The 18,943-nt window shown below is 40.7% G+C and overlaps 2 protein-coding genes across 3 annotated transcripts in view; both read left to right on the top strand.

Annotated features, from left to right (window-relative positions):
* Positions 1-1,858, top strand: part of LOC134638517 (UDP-glucuronosyltransferase 2A2-like) — a 28,889-nt gene extending 27,031 nt beyond the window's left edge. For both annotated transcript variants that reach the window (XM_063489207.1, XM_063489206.1), the window contains one exon: positions 1,573-1,858. In XM_063489207.1, the coding sequence (XP_063345277.1) occupies positions 1,573-1,858 (286 nt within the window). The remainder of the gene's footprint in view (positions 1-1,572) is intronic.
* A 3,819-nt stretch (positions 1,859-5,677) lies between these two features.
* Positions 5,678-9,518, top strand: LOC134639255 (UDP-glucuronosyltransferase 2A2-like). Its single transcript, XM_063490373.1, has 6 exons — positions 5,678-6,401; positions 6,561-6,709; positions 6,854-6,985; positions 8,300-8,387; positions 8,739-8,958; positions 9,233-9,518. The coding sequence occupies exons 1-6, from the start codon at positions 5,684-5,686 to the stop codon at positions 9,516-9,518; spliced, it is 1,593 nt and encodes a 530-aa protein (XP_063346443.1). The 5' UTR covers positions 5,678-5,683.
* Positions 9,519-18,943: the final 9,425 nt, after the last annotated feature.

Raw genomic sequence — 18,943 nt, 5'->3', positions numbered from 1 at the left:
GGGACACTGTCATGTATGCCAGTTTGTCGATATTGCACTGTACATTTCCCTGTTTTGGTTTCAACTTCTTATCCTGCTGACCATGTATGGAGGCTGGTTAAGTCTTGACTGTACCAATGCTGTAAGGGTGTATAACACTTCCTCCACAACCTGCTTACTACCTGAAGTAGCTATGTGTAGTGAAAGGGGGTAGCGGGAGGAGGGTCACCTGGGTCCGGCTGAGGACAGCCTTTGTTTAACCCGGGGGGAATATGTAACAGTCACAATGGTGTGGTGTCCCTTTAAGACACCCAAGTCGAGGGTTGATGGTGTCATCAGTGCTCTCTCTCTGGTTTTATGTGGACATGTGCTTGCACGCTAGTGCATGAGGAGAGACCTTTTTTTTGTTTTTCTCTTTGTTTGCAACGCTTGGGTTGTATGAACGCTGGGCGTTATCTTGTTGAGCCGCAGCCGTTCAGCCGGGCTTTTATATGGTTGTTGAAGAAGGCGTATTAAAGAACCACCGTGGATTACCGATACCAGCGTGGGTGTGTGTTCTTCCGACTAGCCTGCTAGGTGTTTTGCCGCCTCCTCTCAACCACGCAACACAACCCAACGTTACAGTGGCCTTGCCAACTCCCCGCTGCTGGCCGCAAAGGATTACCACTCACTCGCAGAAGAAGCGGATTGCATTCTCCTGGCTACCAGGAGCTTCGGCATCCAGGCGATAGCTCCCGACTCACCAATGGCATCTCCTGCGCCACAATTCTCCCGGGGGCCTCCAACTCATCGATGGTGGCTAGAATCGCGGCACCGCAGAAAAGGGCTGTGTTTTTACCATCAGCGCCGTGCCACCTTTGCAGTTTTAAGGCCCAGAGAAATAAGCCTGCCAGCGCTCTGTAGTGGCTGTGACCGCTGGCGATAAGGACAGGCTGCTCTTCACAGAGGACTCGCGGTTGGGTAGACGTTTTCTGGTTGACTCCAGCTCACAGAAGAGCCTCGGGAGTCAACCAGAAAACGTCGGGAGCCTCCACAATGGTACATTATTCAATCTATAAAAGAATTGGAGCTTTCCCGCGTACCACCAGAGAGAGCCCAAGTACCACTAGTGGGACGCGTACCACAGTTTGAGAAAGACTGATCTAGACTATCTAAAATATACCCGACATTCCTGACCTGTGCAACAGAGGCAACACCTGCCCCTGTGATTTAACTCATGTGTTTTTTTACCTGCACAACACTTCAGTATTACAGGACATTTTGTTTTGAAGTGCTCTCTCGTGTTTTGAGTGTTACACTCAAGCCTTGCCCACTAATTTTGAGTACCATGGCTTTTTTGTTTGTTGTCTTTGTTTGTTTGTTTTTTTGGTTTTTTTGTTTTGGTTTTTTTGTTTGTTTGTTTGTTTGTTTGTTTTTTTTTGGGGGGGGGGGTGTCTCTGTGTGTGTGTTTGTTGTAATTGCCTGAACTGTGATAACGTATATCTTTGTATCATTTGATACTTGTTTTATTAGCCCTATATAAATAAAGAGGAAAAAAATAATAAAAATGTAACAATTCAGATTATGCTTTTTAATTCATATACACATTCACAGGTACAAAGAAAATGCTATGCGGCTGTCCAGCATCCACCACGACAGACCCATGAGTGCTCTGGAAGAGGCAGTTTTCTGGATCGAGTTCACACTGAGAAACAAAGGAGCCAAGCACTTGAGGGTCCAGGCCCATGAGCTCACCTGGTACCAGTATCACAGCCTGGATGTCCTGGGCTTCTTCCTCACTATAGTTCTACTCCTCATATTCATCTTCATCAAGACCTGCAGTTTCTGTTTGCACAGGTGTTTTGTCAGGAAAGGAAAGACCAAACGGAAGGCTGAATAACAACTGAACTGAAACAGGTGCTGAGATGTTGTCAAAGGAGTTTGCAAAGAAAACCGTCTGGACTTCTTTAAGTTGCTTGAAGACGTTTCACCTTTCATCCGAGAAGCTTCTTCAGTTCTAAGGTCAAATGGCCGAGAGTCTCAGATCTAAACCCAGTGGGAGTATCCCCCCAAAGAGGGACAAAGGACCCCCTGGTGATCCTCTAATCACATGAGCCAAGGTGTGAAAGCGGGTGTGGGACCTAATCAGCCAGGGTTTCGGGTGAGCTCATTGTGAAACCTGGCCCCACCTTGTCATGTGAATTCCTGAGGTCAGATGGCCCAGGATGTGAGTGGGCGTGAAGGCGTCTGGGGAGGGAACTCAAAACTGGATTATAGATGGCAGACAGTTGGTGTCGTAAACCACCGCCTCTGTTCAAAGATGGTCGCTCACAGTGGACATAGATGGCCTCTTTCACTCCTCTTTCAAACCATCTGTCCTCTCTGTCCAAAATGTAAACATTGGCATCCTCGAAAGAGTGACCTTTATCCTTAAGATGCAGATGGACTGCTGAGTCTTGTCCTGTGGAAGAGCTCACCCGAAACCCTGGCTGATTAGGTCCCACACCCGCTTTCACACCTTGGCTCATGTGATTAGAGGATCACCAGGGGGTCCTTTGTCCCTCTTTGGGGGGATACTCCCACTGGGTTTAAATCTGGGACTCTCGGCCATTTGACCTTAGAACTGAAGGAGCTTCTCGGATGAGAGGTGAAACGTCTTCAAGCAACTTAAAGAAGTCCAGACGCTTTTCTTTGCAAACTCCTTTGACTACGATGACCTGGATGACTGAGAACCTTCACAGACACGTGCTGAGATGTTGTACCAGTGCAGTATTTGTTACCTACATGAGACTTTCTTTCATGTATGTTGAGTTTCCCACCATCTTATTCTTTATGCATCACCACTGATTACTTTAACTGAAGACAGGTGCACCAATTTGCAGAAGTGTACCTGAAGTTAATCTCACATTAAAAACAGAATGCTGATTGACTGTTGAGTTTTGCTTTTTTAAGAAAAGAAAACACAAAATTCATTCTATGCCTTTACTTGAGTACTACTCATGAAAAGTCACCACTGTGGGTCCTCTTGGCACTACATGTGGTCAACATTTATACAAATATGGAAGATGGGCTCCAAATTGAACTTTTACATACAGAACTCATTAACATAAATCACATTAACAAAAAACAAACTGCCCTCCATGTCCTGAACGAGGTTTACACAAAATAATACATTTGAATCACAGCTAGTATTTGTTCCCCCTCCCCCCACATGAAGTGTACAGGAATAATTTTATTTCCAGCATTTTATTTAAATTTTCCATCTTCTTTGACTTTCCACAGCATCAGCTCCATACAGGCAGTAGCATCTTCTGCAGTGTCATGGCCACAAACTAAGGGCAAAAAAATAATCTTTTAAAAATTCAATGCAATTGAAATCAACATCAAAGAAATAAATCTGATATCTGCTGCATGAGTCTGTGGCATTTAATGTTATAATGAGTCATATTAATAAGTCATCTTATTTAGAATGTAATGATATTGTAATAACAGGTGGTAAGGCATTGTGGTGCCCCCACTTTCCTTCTGAGGTATTCAGCTGTGAGCTTGTTGAGGGTCAGTTTGTGAGGGGGGCCCAGGCGGTGGGGAAAGACTACCGATGTATCCACCACCATCCCGTGGAGCAGCTGCAGTAAACAGGAAGATATCTCAAGCTTTTCTTATTGGTTAGAACTTGATAAATTACTCTGTTTTACTTTCAACATGAACTATAGCTACAGAATATGAACAAAATATGGAGAAGTAACCAGTGAATCTTACTGCCCAAAACACTTAAAGAGGATATATAAGCTGAAGCTGAAATAGGGCCCAGCAGTACTTTCATGTAATACCACTTTGTGCCGTAAAATTGTGCAGTGACTCACTGTAGCATGCTCTCTGCCCTTAAAGATGTAGGAAATATAATGGAAAATCAGAGGAAGTATTGGTCTTCTAGTCAAAGGGACAGCAAACAGCAGCTGAAACACCTTGATGGTGGCCCCGTCATCACCACTAGATCCTCCCAGAATGATACCATGCTCAGTTCAGAAGAAAATAACATTGGAGCAGCTTTCCATCACTGCACACAGCTCTTCAAGAATAAAATGAATCAATGATCCTTGAATAATAGATTGTTTTGTTGACTGCTACCTGTTACTAACTGTTCATATATGTTTGCTAAGGTAGCTTTTTGTGAGAGACTTTATATACAAAACAATTGCTGTATGTGATTTGCTTAATTAGGTCACAGCAAATAGTGACTTTTTATTTCTACTTCCAGACAGGGGTTGGTAGCTACATTACATTGAGACTTTCCAGTAATGTGCTGCCACCTGGTGGTAAAAGCTTTAGATAAAAATTTGGTTCGGGTAATTACAAATAGTACAATTTGATGGACAAAATAAAATACTTTTGGAGGACATCAGAGAGAAATAAAGTGAGATTACTGTATCATGACATTTGGACCCTTTTGTCCAAAAGTGACTTATAACAAGTATATGAGTATATGATAAATAGAAAACATAACATTTAAAAAAATAGGTGTAACAACAAACAAAAAGGTCTCAAATGGTATGTTCACAACCAATCAGATGTTTTGTACTTTGTTTTACAAACTTCTTCCATGGTTCTGGTTTAAAACAGAAATCCAGATGATTTTGTGTCAGTTATTTGCACATTAAAGTCTATTAAGGACTGCAGCTGGAAGATGTGAAATAAGCTGTGAAAAACTTTAAAAAAAAAAGAAAAAAATAAAATTTAAAAAAGGAAGTGAAGAAGTCACCTTGAGTAAACAGAGATCTGTTTCCAGGCAGTGTCCAATTAGAATCGTGTCAGCATTTTTGAAGCCCAACAGCGTCTCCTGGATATCTCTTAGAGAACCATGGTGACCCTTCACATCCTCCTCACTAACACCTGAAAATCTGGCCAAGTAAGGTGTCACACGGGCTCTAAGCAGAGCAGCATCATGTGCGTTATAAAGCAAAACCTTACCATCTTTGAAATACTGGCTAAACCTTGCACTTGGTGTTGACCAAATTTTCAATATACAGAAAATTTTTCAGACTGCTGCCACACTGTAATGACAGAGTGAGTTGGTATAGTTTATGTAGTGCACAGAGAAAGATGAGGGGTATATTATCACATTACCTGGTTTTATAGTCAGTGACCTCATTTTCAGGTTTAATCCAAGGTGTCGTATAGAATTAGGTGACTCGAGTTGACCGTCACTCTGGATAACTCCAAACCATGAATGGTGTAACACTACAAAGGCAAACATATGTTTTCATTGCAAACTGATTAAAAACAAAAATCAAACTTCAGACATCTTTTTCCACACCAACAAGTTCTGACATAAAGCCCATGGGCACAAGAGTTAAAGGTAGAGTATATAATGAGGTGTGCTGAAGTGTCATACAGTAGTCCTACACACATCAACAATCCTGCTGTGTTGTGCATGTGTCACAAGATATACTTAATATTATACTTAATTAATAATGATCCTGGAACCAGAGGCAGACAGAGAAAGACCTGGGTCATCCGCAGCCACCCTAGGGTACTGGGACAGGTTAGAAATCAGTCTTGTTTCTCAGTACAGTCAACTTTACTATGACTACCTTTTAACCCATTGTGATAGCACAGACAGATATAAGTCAGAGTTCAGATTTATTGAGTTAATAATTATCTTTCCTGATATACTTTCACCAAAGAATCAGACCACGGGTAGTTTTCCTGCTGACATTCAGACACCATGGATCTGCGTCTCTCTGCCTGCATCCTGCTGGTACTTTGTGCGACATGGAGTGCAAATGGAGGAAATATTTTGGTGTGGTACACCGATGGCAGCCACTGGATAAACATGAAGCCTGTTCTGGAGACGCTGGTTGACAGGGGACACCAGGTGACTGTACTGGTCCCGAGCTCATCAATGTACATGAACACCAATGAACCTGCCCGCTTTCGCTATGAGCCCTTCAACGCCTCTTTCTCATTGGAGACTATAGAAGATTTTTTTGAAGAGTTCCTCCAATTCTCCATATACGAGATTGATTATATGAACTACTGGGAGATCTACATCAGATTCATTAACATTGCAAAGACAAACCTTCAGTACAATATCCAGTATTTGGACGGTGTGGTGAAATCAGAAGTCGTCATGAAGAAGTTGAAAGAGGGAAATTATGACCTTCTCTTGGCTGACCCCATCAACCCTGGCAGTGACTTAGTAGCAGATATTTTGGGAATCCCACTCGTCTTCTCCTTGCGCTTCTCCTTAGCTAATAACTGGGAGAGGCATTGTGGTCAGATGCCTGCTCCACCATCCTTTGTTCCCGGTGCTATGAGCAAACTCACAGATAAGATGGACTTCTCAGAGAGAGTGTGGAACTTTCTCTTCTACGCTCTTCAAGACATCGTGATTGATCACACTTTTTGGAACGTATTAGACAGATATTACTCTGATGTCAAAGGTGAGCAAATAGACATGAAGCACTGATTTAAAAAAAAAATATTTAAAATTTGCTAATAATGTAAACACAGTGTTTTAAAATTTTCTGATTAAGAAAATATGATGCCTTGCATAAACTATTGGTGATACATTAATGTCCTTTACTTATGCATTGCAACAGGAACTCCCACCAGTGCCTGTGAACTGATGAGCAAAGCAGACATCTGGTTAATCCGAACCTACTGGGATTTTGAATTCCCTCGTCCTTTCCTCCCCAACTTCAAATATGTTGGTGGGATCCACTGCAGACCTGCTAAACCTTTACCAGAGGTGAGGACACTCAACTATTACCATCTGATTAATCATTACATCACCGAATATTCCTGCCAGGAGCAGTGAAGCCATCAAAATGTTGAATAAAAATGAGAAAACAGCTGGTTGGCTGGCAGTGGGATAATATTTGTCTTGTTGCAGGATCTGGAGGAATTTGTGCAGAGTTCTGGAGATGATGGCATTGTGATCTTCACTTTAGGCTCCATGATCAACAACATCACCAAAGAGAAGGCAAACATGATAGCCTCAGGCCTCGCTCAGATCCCACAAAAGGTCAGAGGATAATGTTTGTGCCAGCTGTAATTAATCTGTGCAAAGCACGGAGTAGTTTTTCATGTTTTAGATAACCAGTTGCAGAGTGCTCTACTTCTGAAAACCAGAACTACCAAAACTACAATTTTTTTAATGACATTGCAGACTGTGGACATTTCAACATGCAAGTGCCCAGTTTCCATGTTATTTCCACAATATTTATGTTCGTTTTCCTAATACAGAGTGTGAAAAATCACACTTTGTCAACAGCTGATGATTTCTAATGACAAGTTAACCTCATGCTTCAATATACAGTTAGGTCTATTAATATTTGGACATTTTATTTTAATTTTTTTTCTAATTTTGGTTTTATACATTACCCCAATGAATTTTAAATAAAATAACTCAGATGCCATTGTAGTGCAGACTTTCAGTTTTATTTCAGTGGGTTGACCAAATACATTGCATGAAAATGTGAGGAACTAAAGCATTATTTAAAAAAAACCCCACAATCCCTTCATTTCAGGGACTCAAAAGTAATTGGACAAATTACACTGAATAAAAATTAAAATAAAATGTTCATTGCTAATGAAAACCCTTTGCTGACAATAACAGCCTGAAGTCTCGAACTCAAGGAGATCACAAGATAGTGGGTTACCTTCTTTTTAATGCGTTGCCAGGCCTTTACTGCAGCGACTAGTGGATTCTCCCACATTTAAACTCATCTAACCTCATCTAATATCTCTGTTTTTACTCTGACACACAGACACACAGTCAGCAGATGTTCTTCAGATATTCATTTTTTTCATTTGTGATTCTTGATTTTAGACATTTAAAATACATAATTCCACTCTTCTACCAATTTAAGGAATATAAGCTGTCAACACTCATCTAGATTTGTTCTGATTCAAATTTTTCTTTTTGACATTTCACATATGTACTTCCAAGTTATTTAAAGAATATCAGATTTCAATATTCATTCAGATGTTTTCTGACTCTAAATTTTCTTTTGTCATTACTCAGCTTTTTCTAATGTGTATTTAAACATGTTCAGCTACTTTTCAATTTTGAAACTTATTCTGTGTCAGCTTTCAACAGTTTAGCACTTTTATTTTCAGGTGAAAAATTCTCTTCTTCAGCTCATTCAACATTTTTAACTTAACATTCAGGAATCATCACAATCCAGCTCAAAACTTCAACTATCAGCATTCACACTGCATTTTCTTCAGGAAATAGAAGGAATAATATTTTGTGATATATTACTTAGAGTTGGGCTGTAAGTATACTACGACAGAAAAAAAAACATGTAAGCTAAGAAATGTGTTATTTTTATAGGTGCTGTGGAGGTACAGAGGAGAAAAACCAGAAATCTTGAGTGCCAACACTAGAATATATGACTGGATCCCTCAGAATGACCTCCTGGGTACGTAAACCTGCTACCAACCACAGAAGTTCTTAAAACTGCAATGACACAAATTAAACGTGCATTCAACATTAAATGCAGGTTGTTAGCATTCTGTTTATTAACACAAGGAAATTTGATCAATTATACTTTTCTAACAGATGTGATCTTGATTACATATTGCACCCTGTGCAAATCTGCTCTGGTCAGTTCTTTTTCTCCAAGAGGTTGCACTAAAGTTTAGTTGAATGCATATAAGTTATAAAATCTGCAAATCAATCTCAGCTCAAAGCAGTTATTCTGGGTAATTAAAATCCTCCTGTTGTCCACATGTGAAAAACTAACTTTGAGTATTACACGGTTATTTGTTAGGTCACCCTAAAGCTAGAGCTTTCATCACTCACGGAGGCACAAATGGGATTTATGAAGCCATCTACCACGGAGTTCCCATGGTGGGCATACCCATGTTTGGTGACCAGCCAGACAACATGATCCATATGGAGGAAAAAGGAACTGCAGTTATTCTCAATTTGAACTTCATGACAGCTGAGGACCTAAGAGATGCAGTCAACACAGTCATCAATGACAAATCGTGAGTTCTCTGAACTATCTGCACTTTAAATTAGGCACTGAAAACAGGCTTCAAAGGGAAAAAATGGAGCAGGCTCAGAGTACGAAACGTGAAGAATCTACCTTAAACCATTTTTCTTGGAGCCAGCTAACACAAGAAAGCCTTGCTGAGCTGAACTTTAATGACCCGTGTAAACAATTTTCTAGAGTTTTTATGGTCTTAAAGTTATTTTTTATTAATACAGGATAATAGTCATTTTTACATTTTTTTTTCTAATTTGTATACACATTCACAGGTACAAAGAAAATGCTATGCGGTTGTCCAGCATCCACCACGACAGACCCATGAGTGCTCTGGAAGAGGCAGTATTTTGGATCGAGTTCACGCTGAGAAATAAAGGGGCCAAGCACTTGAGGGTCCAGGCCCATGAGCTCACCTGGTACCAGTATCACAGCCTGGATGTCCTGGGCTTCTTCCTCACTATAGTTCTACTCATCATATTCATCTTCATCAAGACCTGCAGTTTCTGTTTGCACAAGTGCTGTGTCAGGAAAGGAAAGGCAAAAAGGAAGGCTGAATAACAACTGAAACAGGTGCTGTGAGTGCTGGGCCAGGGCAATATTTGTTACCTACATGAGACTTTCTTTCATGTACGCTGAGTTTCCCATCATCTTATTCTTTATGTATCACCACTATTTCTATTGTAGGGAGAATGCAACGGGAGTGTTATATCTGTAAAGGTGGCTAGTTTGATGAGACCAAAGTTTAGAATACATTTGGGTCTATAAATGTATTCCATGATTTCTTTTTTGACTTATTTGTACTATGCTTTCATTTCAGAGTGCAATGAGACGTTAAACTGCATAATTTTCAGTAAAAAATTGAAAAATTGTGGTGTTGTAAAACCAGTGGTGTTTTAGAATACCCGGTAGTGTATAGTATCCCATCTAATCGAACAGCTCAGAAGTTTGTAAAGGTGACATTTTTTGACAACAGCTGACCTCTGACCTTAATGCTGAGGGCACTGGGATTCAAATTCGTCCAACATTTTTAATAGATACACCTATGGATGTATTTGAAAATGCTGGGTGACTTCCCTCTTGAATTATTGCATTTACAAGATTTGTAGAAAATCTAACGTTTGACCTTAACCTCAAGGTCAAGGTCACTGGGAGTCAAACATTCACATTTTTAATAGTTGCACCTAGGGTATCAATTTCAAACTCCTACGTCGTCTCAATCTTGAGTTACTCCATTCACAAACTTGGAGTCCATGCCGCCTGTCCAGCAGGGTGTCGAAAATACTCCAATATTTATTTTTTTAAAAAACAGCTGGGGGGGGGGATAATGCCTTGTGAAGTTACTTAATGAACAACTTTGTAACTAAGTGTTTTAAAAATCTTTCATTAATTAATCTAAAGAGACAAAGGGAATCCTTGCAGTCCCCATGTGCTGCTCATAGGGGTCTGATTATTGGGATTCAATACCCGTTCCTGTTTGTGTAAAAATGTCATGTCAATCACAAATTTAACAATCCAATCAGAGAACAGATGGGTTTGGCTATTGGAGTGGTGCTTTATGGAGCTTCAGGTCCTGAGGGAATAAATGCCCTTTAACATGCCAGCCCAGCGTCAAATTCTTTTTACACATACAAATCTTTTTTACACACACACAAATTCTTTATAAAACTGACGCGCGTATTTTTATTCGCGCTTCAAACGTGTCGCGCGACTGACGCATTTTCGCGACACAAATCCGCGCTTCATCGCACTCCTCCATTGACTTTACATGTAAACCTGACGCTCTGGTCGCATCTATCGCGTTCGGTGTGAACACACCATTAGGTGTCACACAGGCAGCACTGGTCTCGTTAGCTTCATTCCATCATCCTCATCAAGCAAAACTTTACCATCTTTGAAATAAAGGCTAAACCTTGAACTTAGCATTGACTAAATTCTCATTATACAGAACAATTTTCATACTACTGCTATACTTCTGTAACAACTGAGCAAGTTGGTATAGTTTATGTAGTGCACAAAGAATGAATGAGGGGTCGTATACAACTTGCAGACTCGAGTTGACCACTGTCACTCTGGATAACTCCAAACTATGAATGGTGTAACACTTCAAAGGCAAACATATGTTTTCATGGCAAACTGATTAAAACAAAAATCAAACTTCAGAAATCTTTTTCCACACCAACAAGTTCTGAAATAAAGCACGTGTACAAGAGTTAAAGGTACAGTATATAATAGAGATGGACTGATCCGATATTACATATCGGTCCGATACTGACCTAAATTACTGGATCGGGTATCGGAGAGAAATGAAAAATGTAATCCGATGTTCCCTCTAAGCTGCGCGCGTGCGCAATTGCGCACTGCTGGCACGGTCTCTGCGCACAAAAAATCTGCGTTGTGCACAAAAAAATCTAACCTGAATTGAAATTAAAATTAAAACTTTAACAATTCTGTTTTGCAGTGTTAGTCAGTAAGTGACTGGCTGCTCGCGTATGGGATTAGAACGATGCCACCTTATCCCATAGTCCAGCCAATAATGCGATTCGAATCATACGGAGCTAATCAACGTCGTTGACAGGCTATGACAGCATCCTTATGTGCCCACACCGGTGTTTTAGCTAGCAAAGCGGCGTGGTTGATGTGGAGTGAAGCCACGTTAATGACAACGTGTACAGCCATTGGAGATGTGAGCAGGACAGACGGAACAATTGACGGAAAAAGTGTGGACTTTATACCAGTGTTTAAATTGTGTTGATAGGCCACGTAAAACCAGAGTTATGATAAAAATATTTGCAATGTTTGTTTTCTTCCTGAATACTATCGTTGTTTATATTTACTGCGGGAAGAAACGGTAAAAACGGCGTTTTATAAGGAAAACGCTCGAAAGCACTCTCCGCTGTGAGCAAAACCGAAACAAACCCCACCCTTTCCTATTGGTCGAAAAATGTACCATGTCGACCAATCAAAAACTGATATGGCAACATGGCATTTAGATGTTGAGAAACGGGAGGAAGTTTTAGGAGTGATGGCGGTGTTTTGAGGTGTGAGAGATTTGCGACGTTTAGCGCTAATCTTGTGTAGTTAGTGTGTAGTGTAGTCAATAGTTTTGTTGTGTGTGTCAGAACAATGAGGCAACTGCTGAATGTTACAGGTGTTACAGGAGTGATACATCTCCTGTTGTCAGGCCTGCAGGTATCAGGCTGTTGTTCTCCTTTATCTCATAGTGGACAGAAATTATTTTTGGAGTGGCAAAAATAAAATTGTGTGGCATCAAATTTGATGCAGAACAGCTGATTGTTCTGTAAATAGTTTGAAATGTTTATTTAAAAAAAATGCCTTGGCTGCATTTTTAGGTAAACAGCTGCAAAAAACTTTGTTGTTTGCAAAACTCAGTTACTTTGTTGAAGAAGTAACTATATAATTAATTGCACAGCATTGGTCATTATATACTGTATTTTGCAGACAGAGAGTTACAGGACTCTCTCCCAGACCACAGACTCATACTCATAATACAAGTCAGAGCTTTATAAGAGAAAAAAAGAAAGTTGTGTTTTCAAAATTGGAGTTCAAGTTATTTTTACTTCCAATTGTGTTAACATACTACACAGGTCATGAACAAGATTTTTTTAAAATTTTCATTGTAAGTGGGCTAAAGCAGTTAAATAAAAGTAGTCTAACATAAATGTAAATGCTGTAATTTGATTATTTTAATAAACCATGTAACTTGGATGGATTCGATGCTGGCGTGACCACAGTGCACACGTCTGCTGTTGCACACAGTGGTCCAAGGGAAATGAAAAATTATAGGGAACATTGATCCGATCTATTAAATATCACAAAAGCACCTAAAAAAAAACTTGCGACATGGCGTAATTCAGCTCATAACCTTAGCACGTCGGCGCAGTTTGCGCCACGTGATAGAGCGGCTGTGGCGTGCGGGAGGTCTGGTTGAGCACTTGGAGCCATCGCTACCAAACCAGCATTTCATCTGTGAGAAAGTTATCCCAGAGAGAAGTAAAGCAAGTGTGTAAGTTCATCTCTGAATGTTTGTAAAGCATTCCCACGTTAAGCTTAACAACCGATACATGGAGCGACTGCCTCTTCTCTCTCCCTCTCCTGTTGCTACTTCAATCATGAAACTGATCAATGATCGGCTAATCTGCTTTTCTGTCGCGACTCCCGTCTCTCTTGTTTGTTTATCGCCCACTTTGCACCAGAAAGAGGAAACCAGCGGCTAAACAACAGCAGCACGTTTAAGCTTGATAAGCTGTTGTTAGAATTTATTTAATATTACTTTCTACACCAGGATCCTTTTCTACATAGCTGACAGCTGGTAACTGTGCAGGGGCGGGTCTGGCAAAGTTTTGGGAGGGGGGCAGGTAGGGCATTAACACTAGAATTACAGACCCTTTTTTTTCCTGGTGCAAGTCCCTACTACTACCTAGATTTACTAACCCTGTGCAAATTTGCGTAAATTCCCTGAACCTAACACCTCCTAGCACCCTGCTGAGATTTTCACAGGCCTTCAGCTCCATTGTTCTCCTGCTTTTGTTGTGCAAACACACCCTCCCCCAACCCCCAACCAGGAGAGATTCAGAAGGTCTTTCCTTCCAATCATTGTCAGACTCAACAACAAAGTACCTGCAGCCTACAATATACCATGGTAGTTTCTATGTGCAATATTTCTCATATGCAATATTAGTTCTTGTCAATCCTTGTCACTACATTGCATGCCTGTCCATAAACATATATACACAGAGTTGTACTAGGGCTGGGTATCGTCACTGATACCCAGAATCGATTTGATCCACAATTCGATTCGATTCGATTCGATTTGAATCAGGGAAATTTTGCCTCAGACAGTCAGAAATATTATAATTCAGATCATGCATCAGTACATTTCCATATTTTTATATCTATAAAAAGAAAGCTGACACTTGCGAGATTTTATCAAAGGTGTAAGCATCACAGCAGATGCCTTTGTGTCAAAGTAGCTGAGGATAAAACAGAAAAACATGAAGGCGATTTTCCTGGCCTGGGATTTTATAAAAATATTCTGCAGTAGATCAAAAACGAAAGAAAACCATGAATCAACATATGAACAGTACCTGCTGAAGTGAAGCAGAGCAAAGTTACAGAGGTTTTATTAGAGACACATTTAAGCGTTTTGCAATTTCGCATAATTTTAAAAAGTTTAAATTTGTTCAGTAGCCTATTGAACATCAGAAATGAGGCTTTCTTTTCTGAAGGAAGTAAAAGGAAAAAAAACAGCGGCTGACAGCGCTGTAAACAACGGTAGACTTGTGCGCAAGTGAATAATGAAGAAAACTGATTTTTAGACGGGAAACTGTTCTTGAAGTATACTGAGAGCGAGAGAGAGAGAGAGAGAGCTGTGCATGACGTGTGATTTTATCGTGGTAGAAGCAAAACAGCAAAAGTCAGAGGGAATTCATGACGATGTTTATGTGAAGCGTAGTTTGGATCTTCTTTTGCTGCTGGTTCAGTCAATGTTGTTTGGAGAGAGATAAAACCTGCAGCTTCAGAATCTAGCGCCAAAAGGACGTAAACACAGTGCAGACACAGTGCAAAGTGCAGACCCGCCGAAACATCAGAATCAGCGAGCTGTCGGCTTTGGGTAAGAAAGGCGACATCACACTGGTTCTGATCTGTCAGTGGGTCCGCTCTTTGTGTTTACGTCTTTGTGCAGAATCCATGTACCTGCTCTCATTTACTGTTTTAGCTGTTTGGTGGTTGTTGAAATTTTGTGAGGTTTAACCTGAGATTCTGGCTTTTCGGGTAAAATAAATTTATATTAAAAAATCGATTCAGGATTTAAATGAATCGATATCACGTTATCCAAGCTAGAATCGATTTTAATTGATAAATCGATAATCAAAACCCACCCCTAAGTTGTACATATATTTATATATCCACACCTTACATAATATACATAAAGTCTAGTTATACATACATACATATATATATATCTACACCAATATTTTTCAATACACGAGTCCATATTTATGTCTCCAGATTGTTTGTATAGTGCACTTTCTATACTGTACTCTTTGTACAGTTTTTATTTTTGCTGCTTTTGTCTTGCACTGTCCACTTTTCTGCAGTGACAATGCAGATTTTCCACTTGTGGGACTAATAAATGCAGATTTGCTGCGTTTGTGTGTGTGTGTGCAACATTGGCATTTGTTTACTCAGATCCAAGGCAGGCCAAACCTCTGTGTTACAACCTTCAGAAGTTCCTGCCGTAGCGATACAAAAGACACACATTCACAATATATGGGTACACAAGTCTGTTTTATTTCAAAGTGTTTCAAACTTTACAGCATTTGCAGACCCAGTGTCCATCATCCCTGCATTTGGCACAGGTGAATTTGTGACATGTTGCACAGGTAAACCTGCTGCGATTTCTGTTGCAGCTCTCTTGCACCTGGCACTGCGTTGTCTTTACAGCCGCAGCAGCTTCAGCAGCCTGCCTCTGTGCTAATATTTCCTTGTGCTGCATGAATCGGCAACGAAGTTCCTTGGCTAGAAGACTCAGAAACAATCTTCTTTTGCCTGTCCACCCTGTACATGCCTTGTACAAAATGTAAGCATTCACTGCCGCCAGGTCCAGCATATTGTAGAAAACCGCTACTGGCCACCTGCGTGTTGCTGCTCTTACGGAATACATCCGCGCCATTTGGTCCAACACGTCTACACCACACTGTAAAAGCAGAGAGAGAGAGAGAGTCATGAGCAGAGATGGGCAGTAACGCGTTACTGTAATCCGATTACTTTTTTTAGAGTAACGACTAAAGTAAGGGATTACTATTGCAAAAAAGGTAATTAGATTACTGTTACTTTCCCGTAAGCACGCTGCATTACTGCATTACTAAAACCGTGATGTTTTTTTGCGAGAGTGTCTCATGACAATGACGTAAGAGAGTGCGACGTTTGTGGCAAAAGCTGTGTGCAGATCAAAAATGGATAATATAACGAGGGCGGGAGAGAGAGTATGACCGTGCAGCGTTTAATGCGTGGAAGTACTGACCTTACTTTGAGTTTGATTCCGTAAAAAGTGACAAAAACATTAGCGTCCACTGCTCACTGCGTGGGAAGAAAACTTCTTTTTACAGCGAAAAAACCCCTAAACGTCCGAGCAAGCACCAAATACGCTGCTGCTGGAATGTGAAATTTACAGAGAAACTGCCGTATCCTTCCACTGACCGGTGCGGCACACCTGCACCAGGGCAAACCTCCGCCTGCCCCACTCCTACTATACAGGTGAAAATTGAGCAACAGGACCGCTGAGTCTTTGATTTTATTTATTATCTGCTGTGTTTTACGTGCATCTATTTGAAAGAGTGAGTGTAAACACAAAAAACTATTTTATTTTATATGCTGGAATATGCAGAAAATAGGTTTAAATGTTAAACAAATTTCTTCCAGTCAGAGAATGTTGCATATAATTTAATGTTTGCTTGATGCATAAAGTTAAAAGATTAAAACTAATAAAACAACTTTTTCATTTGATTACATTTTATATGATGGATTATGCAGAAAAAGTAGAATTGGGCTGAAAGATCTATTTCTTTATTACCTATTCAGGTTGTAAATCATGTTTTTAAAAAGTAACTAAGTAACTAATTACTTTTGAAAATAAGTAATCAGTAAAGTAACAGGATTACTTTTTCCGGGAAGTAATCAGTAATTAGTTACTGATTACTTTTTTCAAGTAACTTGACCAACACTGGTCATGAGTATATGTGCTTTTTTTCTATAGGCCTGTATAGCACACATCAGCAGATATTGTAGCACTGGTGTAAAATTATACACACATTCACATACCTTCATGTGGTTATAATCTGTCATCGTGTTGGGTTTCCTCTTTCTGCCGTCACCGATCGTCACGTCTTGGTGCATGGAACTTTTTAGGTGCATAAATTGTCAAGGAGACACTGCCATTTCTAAGCACTGAAGTGTAGAGTACCTCTCGCTGTGCAGTGTCTTTTGCAAGTTGAGGAAGTTCACGCCGGACTTTATTCACCGTGCCCAGTAATGTTGTTTTGCGCTGCAGCAATCTGCGCGACAGTGACAGTGAAGTAAAGAAACTGTCCATTGTGACATTTCTCCCATCATCCAAAAACGGCTCCATCAGTTTCATGACCACGTTCTCTGCCAGCCTCTCTCCCTTCTGACGACTGGGGTCCTTTCCCAAGTAAGGAGATGCACTGCAGACATATTTGGTCTCCAAGTCCGTGGCCATCCAGAACTTGATCCCAAATTTGTCTGGTTTGGTTGCGATATACTGTGTGAATGGACAACAAACCTTGGTAGGGAACAGCTGTTCATCTATGGTCATGTGCTCTCCTGGAGTGAAACTCTTAGCACAGTTCTCGTTGAAGCGTGTCCAGATGTCGGAGATCGCCGCAAATATGTCTGTTTTCACCCGTTCTGACCACGTGTCCTTGTCATCAAATGGAAGGTGTTGTATAATTGAAATGAATCTATCTCGGGACACTGTCTCTTTGATTACTGGCACCAGAAAACTTTCTGACCAGCAATCCACAATGGCACCAATGGGACACATGATTGCTCTTACAAACAGAATTGAAATGAATGCCATCAGTTCATGAACTGGCAAATTCCAGTCCGGCTCTGTTCTGCGGGCTTGATGGACCGTACACTCCCTGACGGTCTGCAGCATTCCCACGTCAAACAGGCAAAGGAAGCTTTGGAGCACACTTGTAATCTTACGCTGTTGGAAGATAAACAAATAGAGAATGGTAAATTTACATGAACCTCACTCTAAATGGGTTTATATAAATATCATATGTAATATGGCAATGACAAACCTTAGCAGACTCTGTGGGTCCAGCTTGTGCAGTGAAGCATGAGCGATTTGCTACTGCACTGGGCATTCCAATGTCCTCCTCTACCCATACAGTGCCGTCTTTTGCCGTGTGGCTCTGGCTGGGCTTCCCAGTACCACGGTGCCTCTTCCGTGGAGGCATGTTGGGTTTTTGTTCCGCCTCCTTTTCAGATTCTTCTGAGGAGTTATCAGTGGCCTGCTGGACAAATGAAACCTCTCCTCCATCAGAGTCTGCTTCGTCCATTTCCTGAAGCAAGGCCAAAGCCTGTTGCGCGGAGAGGTTCTTCCTGCGTGGCAGTGATACGGAGGCGATCCTGATGTGCGTTCTCAAAAGTGCGAAGAAGAAATCATTCTCCCGCCTGGTCTGTCTGCTTTTATGCACAGCACTGTGCTGTAGTAATGCAATGCCACTCCTACACATACACAGTCACAATGGAACAATGGAAGATCTGTGCTGAGAGTCAAGGAACTCCATTGCTGAATGCAGGGACGATGTATTGTGAATGTGTGTCTTTCATATTTGCAGGTCAGTCAATGTGTGGGATATTTTGTATAGATACGGCAGGCATTTCTGAAGGTTGTAACACAGAGGTTTGGCCTGCCTTGGATCTGAGCTACTCTGAGTAAACAAATGCAAATGTGCCAGGCCTCAACAATAATGGGTGGTTTGCTATGGCGTTATTTTTGTGCCACTATTCTGAGCGCACGTAAAAAAAAAAATTGAGCGCATGTAAAAAAAATTTGCAGGTGCAAGTGTTGCATTTTGAGGAGAAATTTATTTTGAGTGAAGAAAAGCTAAATTTGAGTGAACAAAATTCATTGCTGTGTGCAAAAAATGTATTTCAGTGTTTGCTATTATCCATACACACACAACAGCAGCCCCTCTCGCTCAGTTTTTGCATTTGCGTTTGGTACAGGTTAGAAATCAGTTTTGTTCCTTCAGTACAGTGAACTTTGCTGTCACTACCTTTTAACCCATTGTGATAGCACAGACAGAGGTGAGTGAGAGTTCAGCTTTACTGAGTTAATAATTATCTTTCCTAAAATACCAAAGTAAATACCTAAAATACCTTTCACCAAAGGATCAGACCACAGCTGGTTTTCCTGCTGACATTCA

Source organism: Pelmatolapia mariae, linkage group LG12, assembly GCF_036321145.2.
Source record: "Pelmatolapia mariae isolate MD_Pm_ZW linkage group LG12, Pm_UMD_F_2, whole genome shotgun sequence".
NCBI classification, from domain to species: Eukaryota; Metazoa; Chordata; class Actinopteri; order Cichliformes; family Cichlidae; genus Pelmatolapia; species Pelmatolapia mariae.
This window is presented reverse-complemented; position numbering and strand designations above follow the sequence as displayed.